At 38.4% G+C, this 14,804-nt stretch overlaps 1 protein-coding gene across 48 annotated transcripts in view; it reads left to right on the forward strand.

Moving 5' to 3' along the window:
* The window catches only part of PTPRD (protein tyrosine phosphatase receptor type D), a 1,485,253-nt gene that overhangs the window by 1,362,914 nt on the left and 107,535 nt on the right, over positions 1 to 14,804 (forward strand). For 27 of the 48 annotated variants that reach the window (XM_060762309.2, XM_060762310.2, XM_060762317.2 and 24 more), the window contains 3 exons: positions 1,154 to 1,314; positions 3,839 to 3,853; positions 7,209 to 7,321. In XM_060762309.2, the coding sequence (XP_060618292.2) occupies positions 1,154 to 1,314; positions 3,839 to 3,853; positions 7,209 to 7,321 (289 nt within the window). The remainder of the gene's footprint in view (positions 1 to 1,153; positions 1,315 to 3,838; positions 3,854 to 7,208; positions 7,322 to 14,804) is intronic. The other 21 variants (XM_060762321.2, XM_060762322.2, XM_060762331.2 and 18 more) reach the window with 2 other exon arrangements.

A 14,804-nucleotide genomic window follows, 5' to 3' on the forward strand; every position in this document is an offset into this window, starting at 1 on the left:
CATTTGGAAACCCACAGGTTGAGAACTACTGGTCTAAAGACAATATACATAAGTATGTGTCTCTGTGCCTTCAAGTCACCTGTCAACTTGAGGCGACCCCAAGGATTCTACAGGGTTTTCTTATGTGAAGGTCCTCAGTAGTTTTACTACACTCACTTATTTAAAATATGTTTGCAATATAATCTATCCACTCAGACAGCTTTAAGGAGTTGGGATTTTTCATTGTGTATGTGTTACCCTTATAGACATCAAATCAGCAGAAAAACATTCCTAGGCCCAATACCTCCAATGAATATAATTACTATAATTATCCTAATCATCACTTCTTGTATCCAGTGCAACTCATATGCTTTGCTTCTTGAAAACCCATATTGGTGTTTTTCAGGCATGAAATTTATTGGGATATTTTATGATGCCTCTAAAAGAAGGTTCTTCGTTGCCTTGAGACACATTGCTCAGACATTGTTGCTCACTGCCAAACATCTTTGGGAAAAGGGAACTAATCAAGGACATGCACAGCTAGCTTCTTTAATTATAGTAATTTGCTACTGACTTTATCAGTGAAATGTAACAGACTAAGAAAATAATGTAACAGAAAAGAGAATTCCTGAGGTGATCTAAATAATGAGTTGTGGTTTTTGCTCTTATGTAATTCATCTCTTATGTCCCTTTAATGCTTGAGTTGTTTTAACTTCATGTAATATAGTTTGGTTAAAAAAATAATTAAGCAGGGATGGAAAGAGGATTGTGGGAAGGCATAGCGGAAGACATTAACATTTTAACATATAAGTGACTTGATATATTCCTAATTGGCTCTTAAACCTGGCATGTGTGTGCACGTTGAAACCTGTTGAGCTTAATTAATTCTAGTAAATGGGTTGTTTCCCGGTATCTCTTTCTTCCTGAAAGTTTTGTTGTCCTCACTGCAACAAGGAGCTTTTAGCTCAGCTTACTTGCCTACCTGTCGGTGTATTTGACAATGAACATCTGATGCTCCCTTTCTCCTTTTATCTTGGAACTGTTACAGAAATTAATCATAGAACTAAAAGCTTTGAGCATGAAAGCTGGAGCACAGTGCTTCAGCTTCAATTCATAAGAAACCTATTTCTTATAACATTTTTTCTCTCTCCTGCCTTATCTTATTTCCCTCTAGACTATGTATGCAACCAGCCCATATTCTGAAACAGTTGTGTCAGTGGATCTTAATCCCCAGCCAATTACAGAAGAAGAAGAAGGCTTGATTTGGGTTGTAGGACCGGTTCTTGCTGTTGTTTTTATCATCTGTATTGTCATAGCCATATTACTTTATAAAAGGTAAGTTTACAAAATAGTTTACAAAATAAGAGCCTGCATCCTCCTACTACATGACTGTAGGCATAATATTTCAAAGGAATTCTGCTGCACTTTTGCTTAATGATGGTAGCCATATAAATTATTCAGAATTGATGGCTAATTGAAATCAGGTGGAAACTAGATCACACAGTTGAACATGGCTTGAAAACTACAAGATTTTTCCCCTTTATGGTTTACAAGGAAGACTAGAAATCTCTTTTATAGCTTTATCTGCAGGCACCTCAACTGCAAGCACCTCAGATTTGGGAACCATGACGTGTTCACTGAAAAAGTCATTGCATAGTTTGCTGCACTCTGTTTCCAAAACCCAGCAGAGTGGGTGGGGGGAGGTAGAATTGATAAAAAAAAAAGAAGAAAATGATTTATAACATATTTTAATAATCTACACTCTGGATGTGTTTTCCTATTTGCCAATAAACTTTGAATTTGTTTTGCTATAGGCAAGTAGTGCCCAAGCAGTTCTTTCTTATGATGGAAATATGTAATATTTTTGGACAATTATTTTTGAGCACTCATGACTTCTGAGCCATAAGAAGGTCAGCAATGCTGAAAGTTTTTGTTTCTTCTTAGCAAAGAAACACTGGAGATTTGGGCTGAACTTGGTGATAGTTTTCAACAAATAAGTAAAAAAAGCAGAGGATGGTAAATATAGAACTGATTTATCAGCACCTCATTAGATTACAGTTCCTGGGATTCTGTGAGGGAGCCAATTGCAATAAATATTTCTATTACTAGCATAGTATTAAAACGAATTAGTAGGGCCAGCGTTTAATTGATAACTAGATCAGTCATTGGGACAGGGAAAACAATTAAATATAGCAACAATCAGTATAATTTTAGCAATTGATGTTAACAATTAGTTGTCTATTTTCATAACCAGGGTTGGCTTGCATACCATTTACAAATAATTTAATGAGCGACAGAAGTGCAGTTTTGGGGTGTATATGAGGGCATTGCCTCCCAGAAGAATCTGACATTTCCTTTCATTCCCATTTTTTTCATTACATAGAGCAGTGGTTCTCAACCTGTGGGTCCTCAGATGTTTTGGCCTTCCAGAAATCCTAACAGCTGGTAAACTGGCTGGGATTCTGGGAGTTGTAGGTCAAAACACCTGGGGACTTACAGGTTGAGAACCACTGACATAGAGTGAAGCACTGAAACTTTGGGCACATGGAACTTGTATTTAATGTATGAACATTCCTTCAGTATCTTTGCCTCTTTAGAGTTACTGAAACACTAGAAATGTGGAGGTTGATAGAAAATGTTGTGTAGCGGTAGAATTCTTGTTGAGGGGCAGTGCCTTCATCGTCATAGATACAAATCTGATGAACAGAAATTATTATTTGTAGTAAATTCTATGCGTGGATATCAGCAGACCCTGGACACATTACTTTTACCCATTTTGGAAAGAACATGTGGTATATGTGAATTACTTCCACCTACTGCTTAGGAAAGCGACATCAGTTTTGTAAGTTGTTACACGTGCTTATTTTTAACTGTATAAATGGAACTCAGTAACCCAGTTATTTATGCGAAATTGGAGAACTGGTTCAAAGAAAGTGTTTGCAATCAAAGAAATAAGAAATTCCTAGTGGAAAAAATGCCAAATGTGATTTCTATTTTTAAGCTGTAAAAAGTGACAAGGAATTGAGAAGACAAGGATACCATCATTAAAGCTTTTTCGATTGCACTCATAAGAAAAAAAAATAAAATCATGGTAGCATCCCACATTAAAATGAGTTATTAAAAAAGGAGACATTGATACAGATACAATGTTTTAGATAGCGAAAATATTTAGGGTGTTTCGCCTCTGTAGTAAGTTTTTCCATACTTATTTATCTTATTATGATCTATCGTATATTTCTTCACTTGACCCTCTTAAAACACTAAAATTTTTGGAAGTTTTCCCCTTTCTTAAGTAGCACAGAATGCTGGGGATTCATTTATGCATGTCATACTTTTAATGCTTTTGTTTATTTTACTATGTATGTCCATATGGCATCAAATTGCTGCCTATTTATATAAACCGCCTTGAGTCCCCTATGGGGTGAGAAGGTGGGGTATAAATATAGTAAATAAATGCATCAGCCGAAGACTTGTATGCAAACATGTGTCTGGGAAATTACAGGACTCGAAAATGTCGATGCCCCTTTTCCCAAATAATATACTTCCATAATAATATTTATAATCTGCAGTTCTCATATTCTAGATACACAATAGCTGGTAAAGTGAGAATGACTTTGATAGAACATCCTTCCCAAACAAAACTAATTAAATTGTTCAGTTCTTCATCCATGAAGTCCTTCGAATGGACATTGTGTCCTTAGCTGTTATTTATTTTCTATGACTAGGGAATATTAAGATGATTTATGCTGTTTTTTAATATCCAAATTGTAAAACGCAATTGCGTAACACCTTACTTCGTTTGTCGTTGCCCAACTAACATTTAACCTTTTTTCTCCTTTTCTGCTGCATAATAATGGAGCAGTAAACCCGACAGGTGAGACGTTAAGAACAATTAATCTTAGTTTTCTCAGGAAAGATGAAATGAGAAAACAAATAGAGGGAGGTATCTTGACTGGCAAACATTCTCTTAGAAAATCTACTGCAAATGAACGTATAAGCAAGTTGCCTTTAAAGACTGTTCAGAAGCTCCAAATGGTCCAATGGGCGGCAGCCAGATTCCTCACTGGAGCGGCGTACAGGGAGCATACAACCCCTGTTACGCCAGCTCCACTGGCTGTCAGTCTGCTACCAGCACAATTCAAAATGCTGGCTTTAGCCTATAAAAGTCCTAAATGGTTCTGGCCCAGCTTACCTGTCCAAACGTATTTCCCTCTATGAACCATCTCAGAGATTAAGATCATCCAGGGAGGCCCTGCTCTCGGTCCTGCTTCCTTCACAGGCACGACTGGTGGGAATGAGAGACAGGGCCTTCTCAGTGGTGGCCCCTTATCTATGGCTCTCCCTCCCCAGTGACATTAGATCAGCCTCTCCTCTCCTAGCCTTCAGAAGAAAAGTAAAAACTTGGCTGTGGGATCAGGCCTTCAGAGAATACTGCAGTGCAATTAAGAGATCTAGAATATATGGAATGACTATGGAATGGCTTGGACTACGACTATTGATGGCATGATTTTTATGTAATGTTTTTAAATGTTTAATATGTTTTTAATTTTAATCTAATTTAATTTTTTTAATTGTATGTGAAGGCGCAGGTCCGTAGCTTGGGGGTCCTCCTGGACTCAATGCTGTCGCTTGATGCTCAGGTGTCAGCGGTGGCTGGGAGGGCCTTTGCACAACTCAAACTTGTGCGCCAGCTGCGACCATACCTTGTGAAGTCTGACTTGGCCAGGGTGGTCCACGCCTTGGTTATATTCAAACTGGACTATTGCAATGCACTCTACATGGGGCTGCCCTTGAAGACGGCCCAGAAGTTTGATCTGGTACAGTGGGCGGCAGCCAGGCTCCTTACTGGAGCAAACTATAGGGGAGCATACAACACCCCTATTAAAACAGCTTCGTTGGCTGCCGATAAGTTGCCGAGCCAAATTCAAGGTGCAGGTCATGACCTATAAAGCCCTAAACGGTTTGGGCCCCACCTATCTCCGCGATCGCATCTCCTTCTATGAACCGGCAGGAGCTCTACGATCTTCTGGGGAGGTCATCCTCTCGGTCCCACTACCGTCTCAAGTGCGGTTGGTGGGGACGAGAGAGAGGGCCTTCTCAGTGGTGCCCCCCCCCCCGTCTCTGGAACGCCCTTCCAAAGGAAATAAGACAGGCCTCATCCCTCCCCTCCTTTCGTAAGAACATGAAGACCTGGTTGTTTCAACACGCCTTTGAAAATGGCCAGTTCTAACTCAGCCCCACACATTGTCTAGTACAGCCTTATTCTTCCTACCAGTTACCCAGATTCTTTCCTCTAATCGGCCCCGGAATGAATAGCCACAGACCCATACCTAATATTATTGTTGCCTGCCATAGCATTGCACTTAATTCCCAGGCCCCTTAGAATTATGGGGCTTGCACAAATCTTGGCCCGGCCTTTTAAATTTTCAATTGCCTTGAACAGGCAGGATAACTTTTAATGTGTCTTACGGCGACAATTTTTATGTTTATATTTTGTTTGTTAATCTTATGGTTATGTTGTTTTTACTCTATGTTTTGTGATATTACTTGGGAACCACTCTGAGTCCCCTTGGGAAGATGGAGCGGTATATAAATAAAGTTTTATTATTATTATTAAGGCATTGAATAATTGCCTCTATGTAAGCCGCCTTGAGTCTCCTTCGGGGTAGAAAAAGGCAGAGTATAAATAGAGTAAATAAATAAATAAAGTAACAGTGGAAACATTTTCAATTTATCCAAACATCGTCAATGTTTCTTGAAATATTGGTAGTCAAAAATGAAGAATTTGCTAGTTATTGACCATTCACTAGCCTTTCACTTTCTGTTACTCTATTTAACTATTTCTCCCCTCTCCATAAGTAATAGTAGGAAAGATGTAGTTTTATATGGATGCTAGACATACTGATATTGCCATCACTTGGCTAATCCAAGGGAAAATCAAAATCAATGAAACTTTAGAACTTCTCATTGGCATTAGTGAAACTTTAGCACTTAACATTCAACAAGGTTTAGGCATGCCTCATTATCTTTCTACAGTGCTAGTTCCTTCCAAGCAAATCCATTATTGTAATGATGACTCCAGGCACAAGCTGCATAAAGATGTCTTACTTATATCTTTCTTTAGTTTGAAGCAATACGTTTTGGCATACAGGTTATTCTTTTTAAAAACATAAGTTTATTTTCATGGGCTGACTGAATTGGAACAAATATTGTAATTCATCATATCTAAAGCATCCTTTTTCCAATTTAGAGAGCTTCAAAAATGGGGTTCACCTTAGATTCAATGATACCGTAGATTCACCTTTTGGGGGATTGTTATTATTGTTTGCAAAACTGAGGGAGGTGGAAGAAGAGCCCCAACCTCAAATGGCTGTGCCAACCCCAAGCATTTTGTCCTTAGCCAGACAGCTGTTTACCAGTATTTTTACTAAGTGCCGCTTTCTGCTTCCACTCCCAAGGGGCCCATCGACTTAATACTTGATAGAACGATGCAGACAGATGGTTTGCAGGTTTCTTGACATTCCATCTTTACCCCACAAAAAAGACTGCACGACAAAGGCACATTGAAACAAAAAGGGCATTGTGCACACATTTTTTTTAATTCTCAGAAAAATTATTTTCTCTAAAATGGAAGCTTTTAAAATGGGGTACCCCTTAGGTTCGATGGCACCTTAGATTCAGAGAAATAGAGAATTTTTTAAAGGACAGTGACATAGTTGGAAATGGAAACATATTCAAACATATTTTTTAAATGTTCAAAAAGGATGTTCTTTGAGTCTCAGGAGACCATGATAACCAGGATTTTAAAAAGAATATTCATAGATCTGGATTTATTTTGAGCAAATTTTTTGTTTAGAAAACCACATGTTTTGGAGGAAACCACTGTTTTGGCCAAAAAAATACTTTTGCAGAGAGAAAAAAAATTCTGTGAAATAGCACTGTTTCCTGTATACAAAAAATTGCTTTCTGTGGGAATTTTGCATCTAATACATCCTGCACTACAAATACTTTTCAAAAACTCACAGCAGAAAGCGGGAAGGAAATTGCAAAAATTGCTTGTTGCTTTCTTTAGGAATGAAAGTAGTCAAAGAAAGCAATAGATATATTTCTCTTGAGTTACGACTTCTTCGCTAATCTTCTTATGAAATATAGAATCATATTGGAAGATGTCACATAGGCCATCTAGTCCAAATGTTCACTTTGTCCATATGTTCACTTTGTCTATGTAGGAAAAGGGCAGAGACGGACTCTAGAAAGAGCAGCATACCCAATAACAAGGAGATTCCTTCCCATCATCCCACAGATCCAGTTGAGCTACGACGCCTTAATTTTCAAACTCCAGGTAAGATCGGAATCATTATAAGTTAGTGCTATAATTTGTGCAATACATGATTACTTTTGGAGGATATAAATGACATGCAACTTACAATTGATCTTTATTTTAATGACAGAGCACTGAGGGAAGCACAATTCACAAACATGTTTTTTACGTAATAGGGTTTATGCTGAGGACTTGCACCCAATCAATTACATTTCTTTTACATGTATATTTCTTTAATGGTCATGACTGTTGATTTGTGTGGAGATTAAGTGGTATGGATTTCCTGAGTTTAATCAATTAGGAAAAACCCTGTGTTTTCTATTTCTAACTCCCTTCTTTCACATATATAAGGATTTGAAAATAATTTTGAATCATGGCTTCAAATCCTGCTTGAAATGGGATTAATTCAAATTTAATCCCATTTTATGGTGGTATCCATGCAACACCTAACTATGTCCAAGAGCAGCAGAAGGGAAGGAAAACTGTGGTTAGCCAGAAAGAGAAGAAGAAAGTCAGTAGCTGATTTCTCTTGTAGTATTTTTTCCGTAGCTTCCATGTTTGCTTCCATCAAACGCCGCCTCTGGGGGGTTTCCTCACCTTCAATCAGCGTCTGGGGCTTCATTTCTTCCTTACAGCTCCCCCTGGCACCTCTTGGGTCTTGCTGGGGTCTCACAACAAATCCCCATCTGCAATTTCTCCTGGGCCGGCAAAAGGGTAAAGCAGTTTCTCTTCCATCACTGCCGCACCAAAGGAAGGGGGGGGTCAATCAGTTCCCCACTGTCCTGAAATTCTTTTGACTCTGACATCCTGCTCTCACTGCAGTTGATTCAGTAGGAACAGTAATAAAATGGATTAGTGTCTAAATGTCAGTCCCTGCAGAATCTAGCCAGCAACGAAGACCACTCACAAAAGGTTCTTTTGGAATTGGCTTTTATTGCTCGGATCTCCACAGCTATAGGAAGACGCTAATGGCGATTTCATCCAACACCTCTTGGTTTTCTACCTATCTCTTCGCTCCCTCCTCAGTTTGCAACTTTCCCACGGGAAAGAGTCCATCCATAACTTTTGACATTTCTTCTCTGACACCTCTTGTTGGCCTCAAGATGTCATGGAGAAAATTTATGATGTTGTTTGGAACAGCAGAAATCAGCTCCTGACAGAGAAGGGAAAAGATGCAACAGGAAACAACAATAAAGGTTGTGGGATTATCCTTTGGGTAATTAGCAGAAATGAAATAGCCTTCTAACTACATTTTGTAAGTCTTGCTTTCTGTATTTAGGTGTTGTTATTGAAGATCCTTATTAGCACTCCATCAAGAACTCTTTTGGAAAGTCAGTTCATTAATTGTGATCTTTAATCTATGACAAGAATCTATGAAATGGTTGCTGAAATTGACATTATTCTACCTGTGTCAACAATAAAAAAATTCATGACACAAATATAGACTGATGTCTTTGCCTTGGTTTAACAGTCATCAGGACAGGGATTTTCTTCCCCATTAATTGATTGAAAAGAGAAGAATACCTCTCATATTCAGCTAAAACTTGATGAATAATAAGCTGTTCAGAGAGAGCCAGCATTTTAATGAAAAAGAGAAAATTTAGAAGTAAAAGGTCTTGCCCATCAATTATGTCTGTGATGGCAGCATGGTACACAGTTATGCAAGTACACGTGTCAAGTACAAAACATATATGTTGTTCATTAGTGCCATGTACACTGTACTGAATAATCTGCAATGCACTATATTACCTTATTTGGTCCATATGATCATTCCAAGTATATTAAAAGAAAGAGAGAAATCTTTATTTTCCCATGGATTACAGTGTTATCCAATTTACTTTAAACACTCTTGTCTCCTGAGGATATAACATGAAAAGATGTTAAGTGAAAAGGGGAGTAGAGAGGAAAAAATGGTTCAAAATGTTGTATTTTTTGTTAAAAAAGAAAAAAAGGCATTGAAAATACCCCAAAATACTCGGAAGCTGCAGTGAATTTATCATAAATACCTTCTTCATCATGCAAAGAAATGCCTACTCTGCCTCGGAGAGGGCCATGTGGTCGGCTCCTACCATCATTGCCAGGCCTTCATGGCCCAGGCTAAAAGTGCTGTTATACCAACAGTCCTTAGCCCCCTCAACATCCATGGCCCACTCGACTTTAGCACCATCAGTGACTCCTTTGACCTCGGCCACTTCAAAAGGCTCCAAATTTTCCTGAGCATCAAAGATCTTGTGGCTGGTGAGCCTCAACATGGAACAACCTAGCCACCCAACCCCAGTCAGGCTTCCCTCAACCCCAAGCTCCATGGACTTGGCATGATCAGCCTGCTTGATCACAGCCACGCCTCTCTCTATGTTTTCTATGCGAATCGCATTCAAGCACACACATGAAAAGTCCAGATGGGTCCAAGTAGAGGAGTTGTAGCAAGCTCCTCCTTCTTGATTCCTCCAACTCTGGAAAAATCACTCAAAGCGTAGCTCACTTCACAAAGTCAAGCTGCTGCCAAGAAGAGAAAGGTACAACAAACCTCATCCTCTTCTTCGCCAATGAGAGACCAAGCCTTTTCACCAACAGCTTCATCCCAACGATCCCCATCTTCTATCTAGCCAGCCCAACCTATCAGTTCATTATGGGGCTCGATGGTGGAACCATTGTCGGGTGGAGAGATCCAAGACTCTTCATTCTGCTCGACCCTTACGGTCATATGAGCCCCAACTCAGCCTCTACTGCCTCCAGCCACACAAACTCAGGCTTGACAGGAATTATTCCCACTGCTGACCATCACCCAAGAGAGGGGCAGGCAAACTACGTGTCTCGCTAGAGCAGCACAAAGCACTATTCTAAAGGCAGCTCACAAACCCTCTATGAAGATGTCATAAACTTTCAAGGTCTCCCGGTTTCAATTCTTTCTTCAATCCTGAGGGGGCCCACTACCCAAAGCATCAGTATTGAATGTACTTGGCTTCCTCCTTTCCTTGTCAGTCCAAGGCTTGCTCTCTCATCCATCAAGACTTACCTTGCCACCATCTCGTGGTACATGTAGCAGCAGGGTCATCTATCACCCCTCATCAGTCCCCTGATCAACACATTCCTAAGACGATATAACAACTTCCACTCCCATCAACCCTCTAACCCCCAACTGGAGCCTCGAACTTGTGCTGTCATAAATCTCAGGAGCCTCGTTTGAGCCGCTTGCCACATTGGATATTCGTCTCCTACCCTGGAAGGTGGCCTTTCTGGTGTCCATCACCTCAGTGCACCAATCTTCAGAATTAGTGGTATTCAGGATTGATGACCCCTACCTTATCTTCCATAGAGACTGGGTGGTGTTTCACACTGACATCACCTTTCTTCAAAGGTGATATCTACCTTCCATACCAAGGCATGCATGGCTGAATCCATAGACGCAGAATTCATAGATAGGGAGGAACCATTGTAATACAGAACAGAAGGACAATAATACATTTGGCAAGTTAAGTGTTTTCAGTCTTTGGCCTGTGTTCTTTCCAGTCTTTATCACTGATGATTGGACATTTCCCCAATGGCATGCAGTTAGTTATGGATATGTTCTATCCAATTCAGGCTGAAAATACAGTATAATAGTTATTGGTTGCTGTGCTGTTGATATTACATCTTAGTTCAACCCAAACCTTCCAAACATTATGTTGAAGATAGAATGCAGTAGACTTGATTCCATAGATTAGAGATTGGGGTAAGTTATTTTAGCAATTTGATTTGGCCTTTAAAGTTAAATTTCAATATATTAATGACAGGTTTTTGGGGAAGGAATATTGATTAATCTGATTCCAGTTTACATCATATTAAGGCACAAGAAGATTTCATATTGTCAAAGCAAAGAAGTTCTGTATGCATACCCAATTTTAGACACATATCCTTTGGATTTGAAAGAAAGATTTTCATTTAATACTATATTTAAAAAATAGACATGAGGTTTTCATGAGAACATGGTTCCTGTTCAACTGTATTGACTTAATTCTGACAAGTGTTTATCTTATTGAACTTACTGAACTTTGACTGTGACACCATGTAACTATAATATATAACACATATGCCAGGCAACTGTCACTTATACTTGGTCTCTGTTATATGTAGTGTGTAGAAAGTTCACCAAGATAACATTGGTGTATTTATTTGATAGAAAGTGGGGAATTGGTTCTTAAAGTGTGTTTCTATAGTGCCTGAAAATGTGTAAATATTGAGCTCTCAGATCTAAAGACCAATTGTTTATTTTGTTTATAAGATAAATACCAATTGGCATTCCATGTGTTTATCACTTATGAAATTCAGTTCTTATTGTTCTGTCTCAGTATGACTAGAAAAGGGCATTGTATAACATAAGTTTGGAGGGGGAAAAGTTGTGAAATGACCGCCATCTCTAGAAAACACTGTGTTTTTTTATAATTTTATACTTAAGTGTGTTTTTTTATAATTTTATACTAAAATTATGCCAATACAAACAATTGTTGTAGGAATACAGATCTTTTGTTTATTGAGTTCTAGTGTTCAATAATGAATAATTTTGGAAGGGTTTTTTTTTCCAACTGAGTGAGATTACTCAGTTCTGGGGGTAAAATCATAAAATACATGATATCTCATAGCAATATATAATTTCCTTACTAGGTGTTTCAATCTGTCATCATGTCCTTTGTTGCATAGAATGATAAAAATGTGTTAAGTATTGTTTAGAGCAAGGCATCTCAAACTTTTTTCAGTCGTGACTCCTTTTTGCCAAATAAATGTTTGTACAACCTTGAGTATATAGATATATGAAATACATATACAAATCAAGGGCCAACTGTTCCACAGCAATAATAATATTGCCTGTGTAAATCCCAAGCACATAAAAACCAAATCCTTTAAGTAAAATACAGTTGGATTTCTGTATCTGTTGGGGTTTGGCTCCAGGACCCTCCATGGATTCCAAAACCTGTGAATGCTCAAGTCCTATGATATATAATACTGCAATCAAATTATGTCCCTTATTTTAAATGGATATATTTTCAAGCTGTGGATGGTTGGATCCATGGATATGTAGCGCCCACCCTCTTTCAAGCTAAGCTCTGCAGGAAGATTAAGGTACAATCGTGTGAGCCCTAGAGGGGCTCACAGGGCTTTCCTTCTCTTCTTCTTCTTTCTTCACCCTTCACCCTAACCTATCTCCCCTTCCTTTCCCTGACCGACACCTCATCCAAACAACTGGCTGCCTCATCTTGGCCCATTTTCCTTACTTCAGAGTGATGACCCCATCTTCTCCTCTTCTTCCGTCAGCAGTAACTACTATCCTGCACAGTGGCAGCTATATGGGAAGGGTGGAAAGGTGTATCTGTCAGTTTCTTTCTCTGGAGGCCTCAGCTAGGACTGAAGAGAAAAGCACTGGGACTTACCACCAGCCCTTTCTGCTACTGCTGCCATATAGGCTTCAAGCAGATGCAGCAGCTGCTGTAATTTCTTCACTGTGTGGCCAAATTTTTTGAGATCCCATTTTGAGTTATGACCCCTAGTTTAAGAAGCTTTGGTTTAGATGAATAGATTTAGAGTTGCTTATGGGCTGAGAAAGGCGGTATACAAATACAGTAAATAAATAAATAAATAGATTTAATTTTATATCATGCATTTTTCTCGTATGGGATCCAAAGCGGTTTACACCATACATTAGAACTTCACAGATACAATCTAAAATACACATATTTAAAAAGCATTATATACATTCCTTTAAATAAAACATTAGTTAAAACAATTAGGGACATTATATTTTTGTTGCTATTTGGCTTGGATTAGGTACACATTATATTGCATTGCATTTCTTCATCATTAAATTTATTTTCCCCATTTGTGTTCTAATGGGGGTTCATAAATAGCATCAATTTTTTTGAGATTCCCTTGTGTTGTGGAAATATAGGGGAAGCCTCCATCTATAGCTGAATAAAAATGATACCAAGGCACAGAGAAACATACAAATACTTGTCAACACAGACTATCCTCCACATACTGTGTAGCATTTTCACTTGAAAAATCTGCAGATATACACTCCAGGACCCTGTGATTGTTCCAGCATAGTATTAGGATTTAATATGTATTCTTTTTAAAATTAAAAAGACATATTGACAGAACATTCGAACCCTATACTTTGCAAGCAGACAAGCCTTTACAATGTTGGTGCGTGTGGGATATATTATCCGGCTGACTTTTAAAAAATGTCCATGTATTTCTTTTCACGAGATTACTTTGAAACATATTGAAAGACACTCGATTTGTATTAATCATAATACAGTGCAAGGATTACCGGATGGCTCATTATAGAAGTAGTTGAGCTTCATATACCTTATGCTAAAAAGAAAAAGAAGAAGCAAAAATGATTTTATGCCACTGCTAGATGAGCCTCAAACTGCAGAAGGATGCTGATAAATAGAAATAGTAAACGGCACTTTATCTAGTTGCATCTTGCAATATGAAAGCTAAACCCGCAGAGGAAAGGGGACCTTGATATTCTTAAATAGTACTATGTACTTGATTATGTGAATCATTCCCTTTCAAGATATTGTACTTATCTTAGAATAAATGTGTATTTTACTGAGTTTTTAAATCATTTATTTGTAATTTCTCAGTTCTAAATAATACTTCAGGACGACTGCAGAACCATGAACATCTGGCCAACATTAAAATGTAAATTCAGCACCATAGACTAACATATGAAATTTTCTGAAGTAACCTGGTCCAAAAATTCAACCATATAGTTCAAATATGTGGATAAGTTACAGTGGTCTGCTATGGTTACCTATTCATTTGAGGACTGAACAGACCCAGAACAATTGTGCATGCAAGATGATGATGCATTTGTCACTGTGAAAACTGACTGAATATGATGGTCTTCTACTGCTGTTACTAATTTCTTTCCCGTTTCCAATTGGCTTTACTTTTTACAGCTTTGAGCAGTAATTCAGTCCCCTACGCCTCCCTGATTGGCTCTGTGTCCTCCCTCTCTAGCCAAACTACCACTCAGTCCTTATATGATAATAACTCTCTCCCACGATTCGCTCGAAAAGGTCTAAACATCTTTGTCTCTATTATTTTCTCTGTTCAATCACTGTTTTAGATGTTCCATCATTCAGTTTCCATTCCTGAATAGGTTTAGCATTTTCTTGTGCCTTTTTATTTATTTATTTACTTTTTCCCCATTGGGGTGCTCGTTCTGGATTGGTATCAAATAAATATGATGTCTATGTTGGAAGCATTTTCTCCAGCTTAATAATACTTTATTTCTACCCCGCCCTCTCTCCCCGAAGGGACTCAGGGCGGTTTCCAAAGTATAACAAAAATGGCAAACATTCAATGCCAAAAGCTTGAATGTTGCATTTGATGAAACAGGAGATATCAAAATGGAAATATATGAATGAAATGACTGGAGCTTTCCCATTTAAGTAGTTTTCCACAAATTGTGGAGTCTGCTTCAGATTCCCTTGATCTTGAAGTGTATTATAGTGAC

Source organism: Anolis sagrei, chromosome 2 (assembly GCF_037176765.1).
Source record: "Anolis sagrei isolate rAnoSag1 chromosome 2, rAnoSag1.mat, whole genome shotgun sequence".
NCBI classification, from domain to species: Eukaryota; Metazoa; Chordata; class Lepidosauria; order Squamata; family Dactyloidae; genus Anolis; species Anolis sagrei.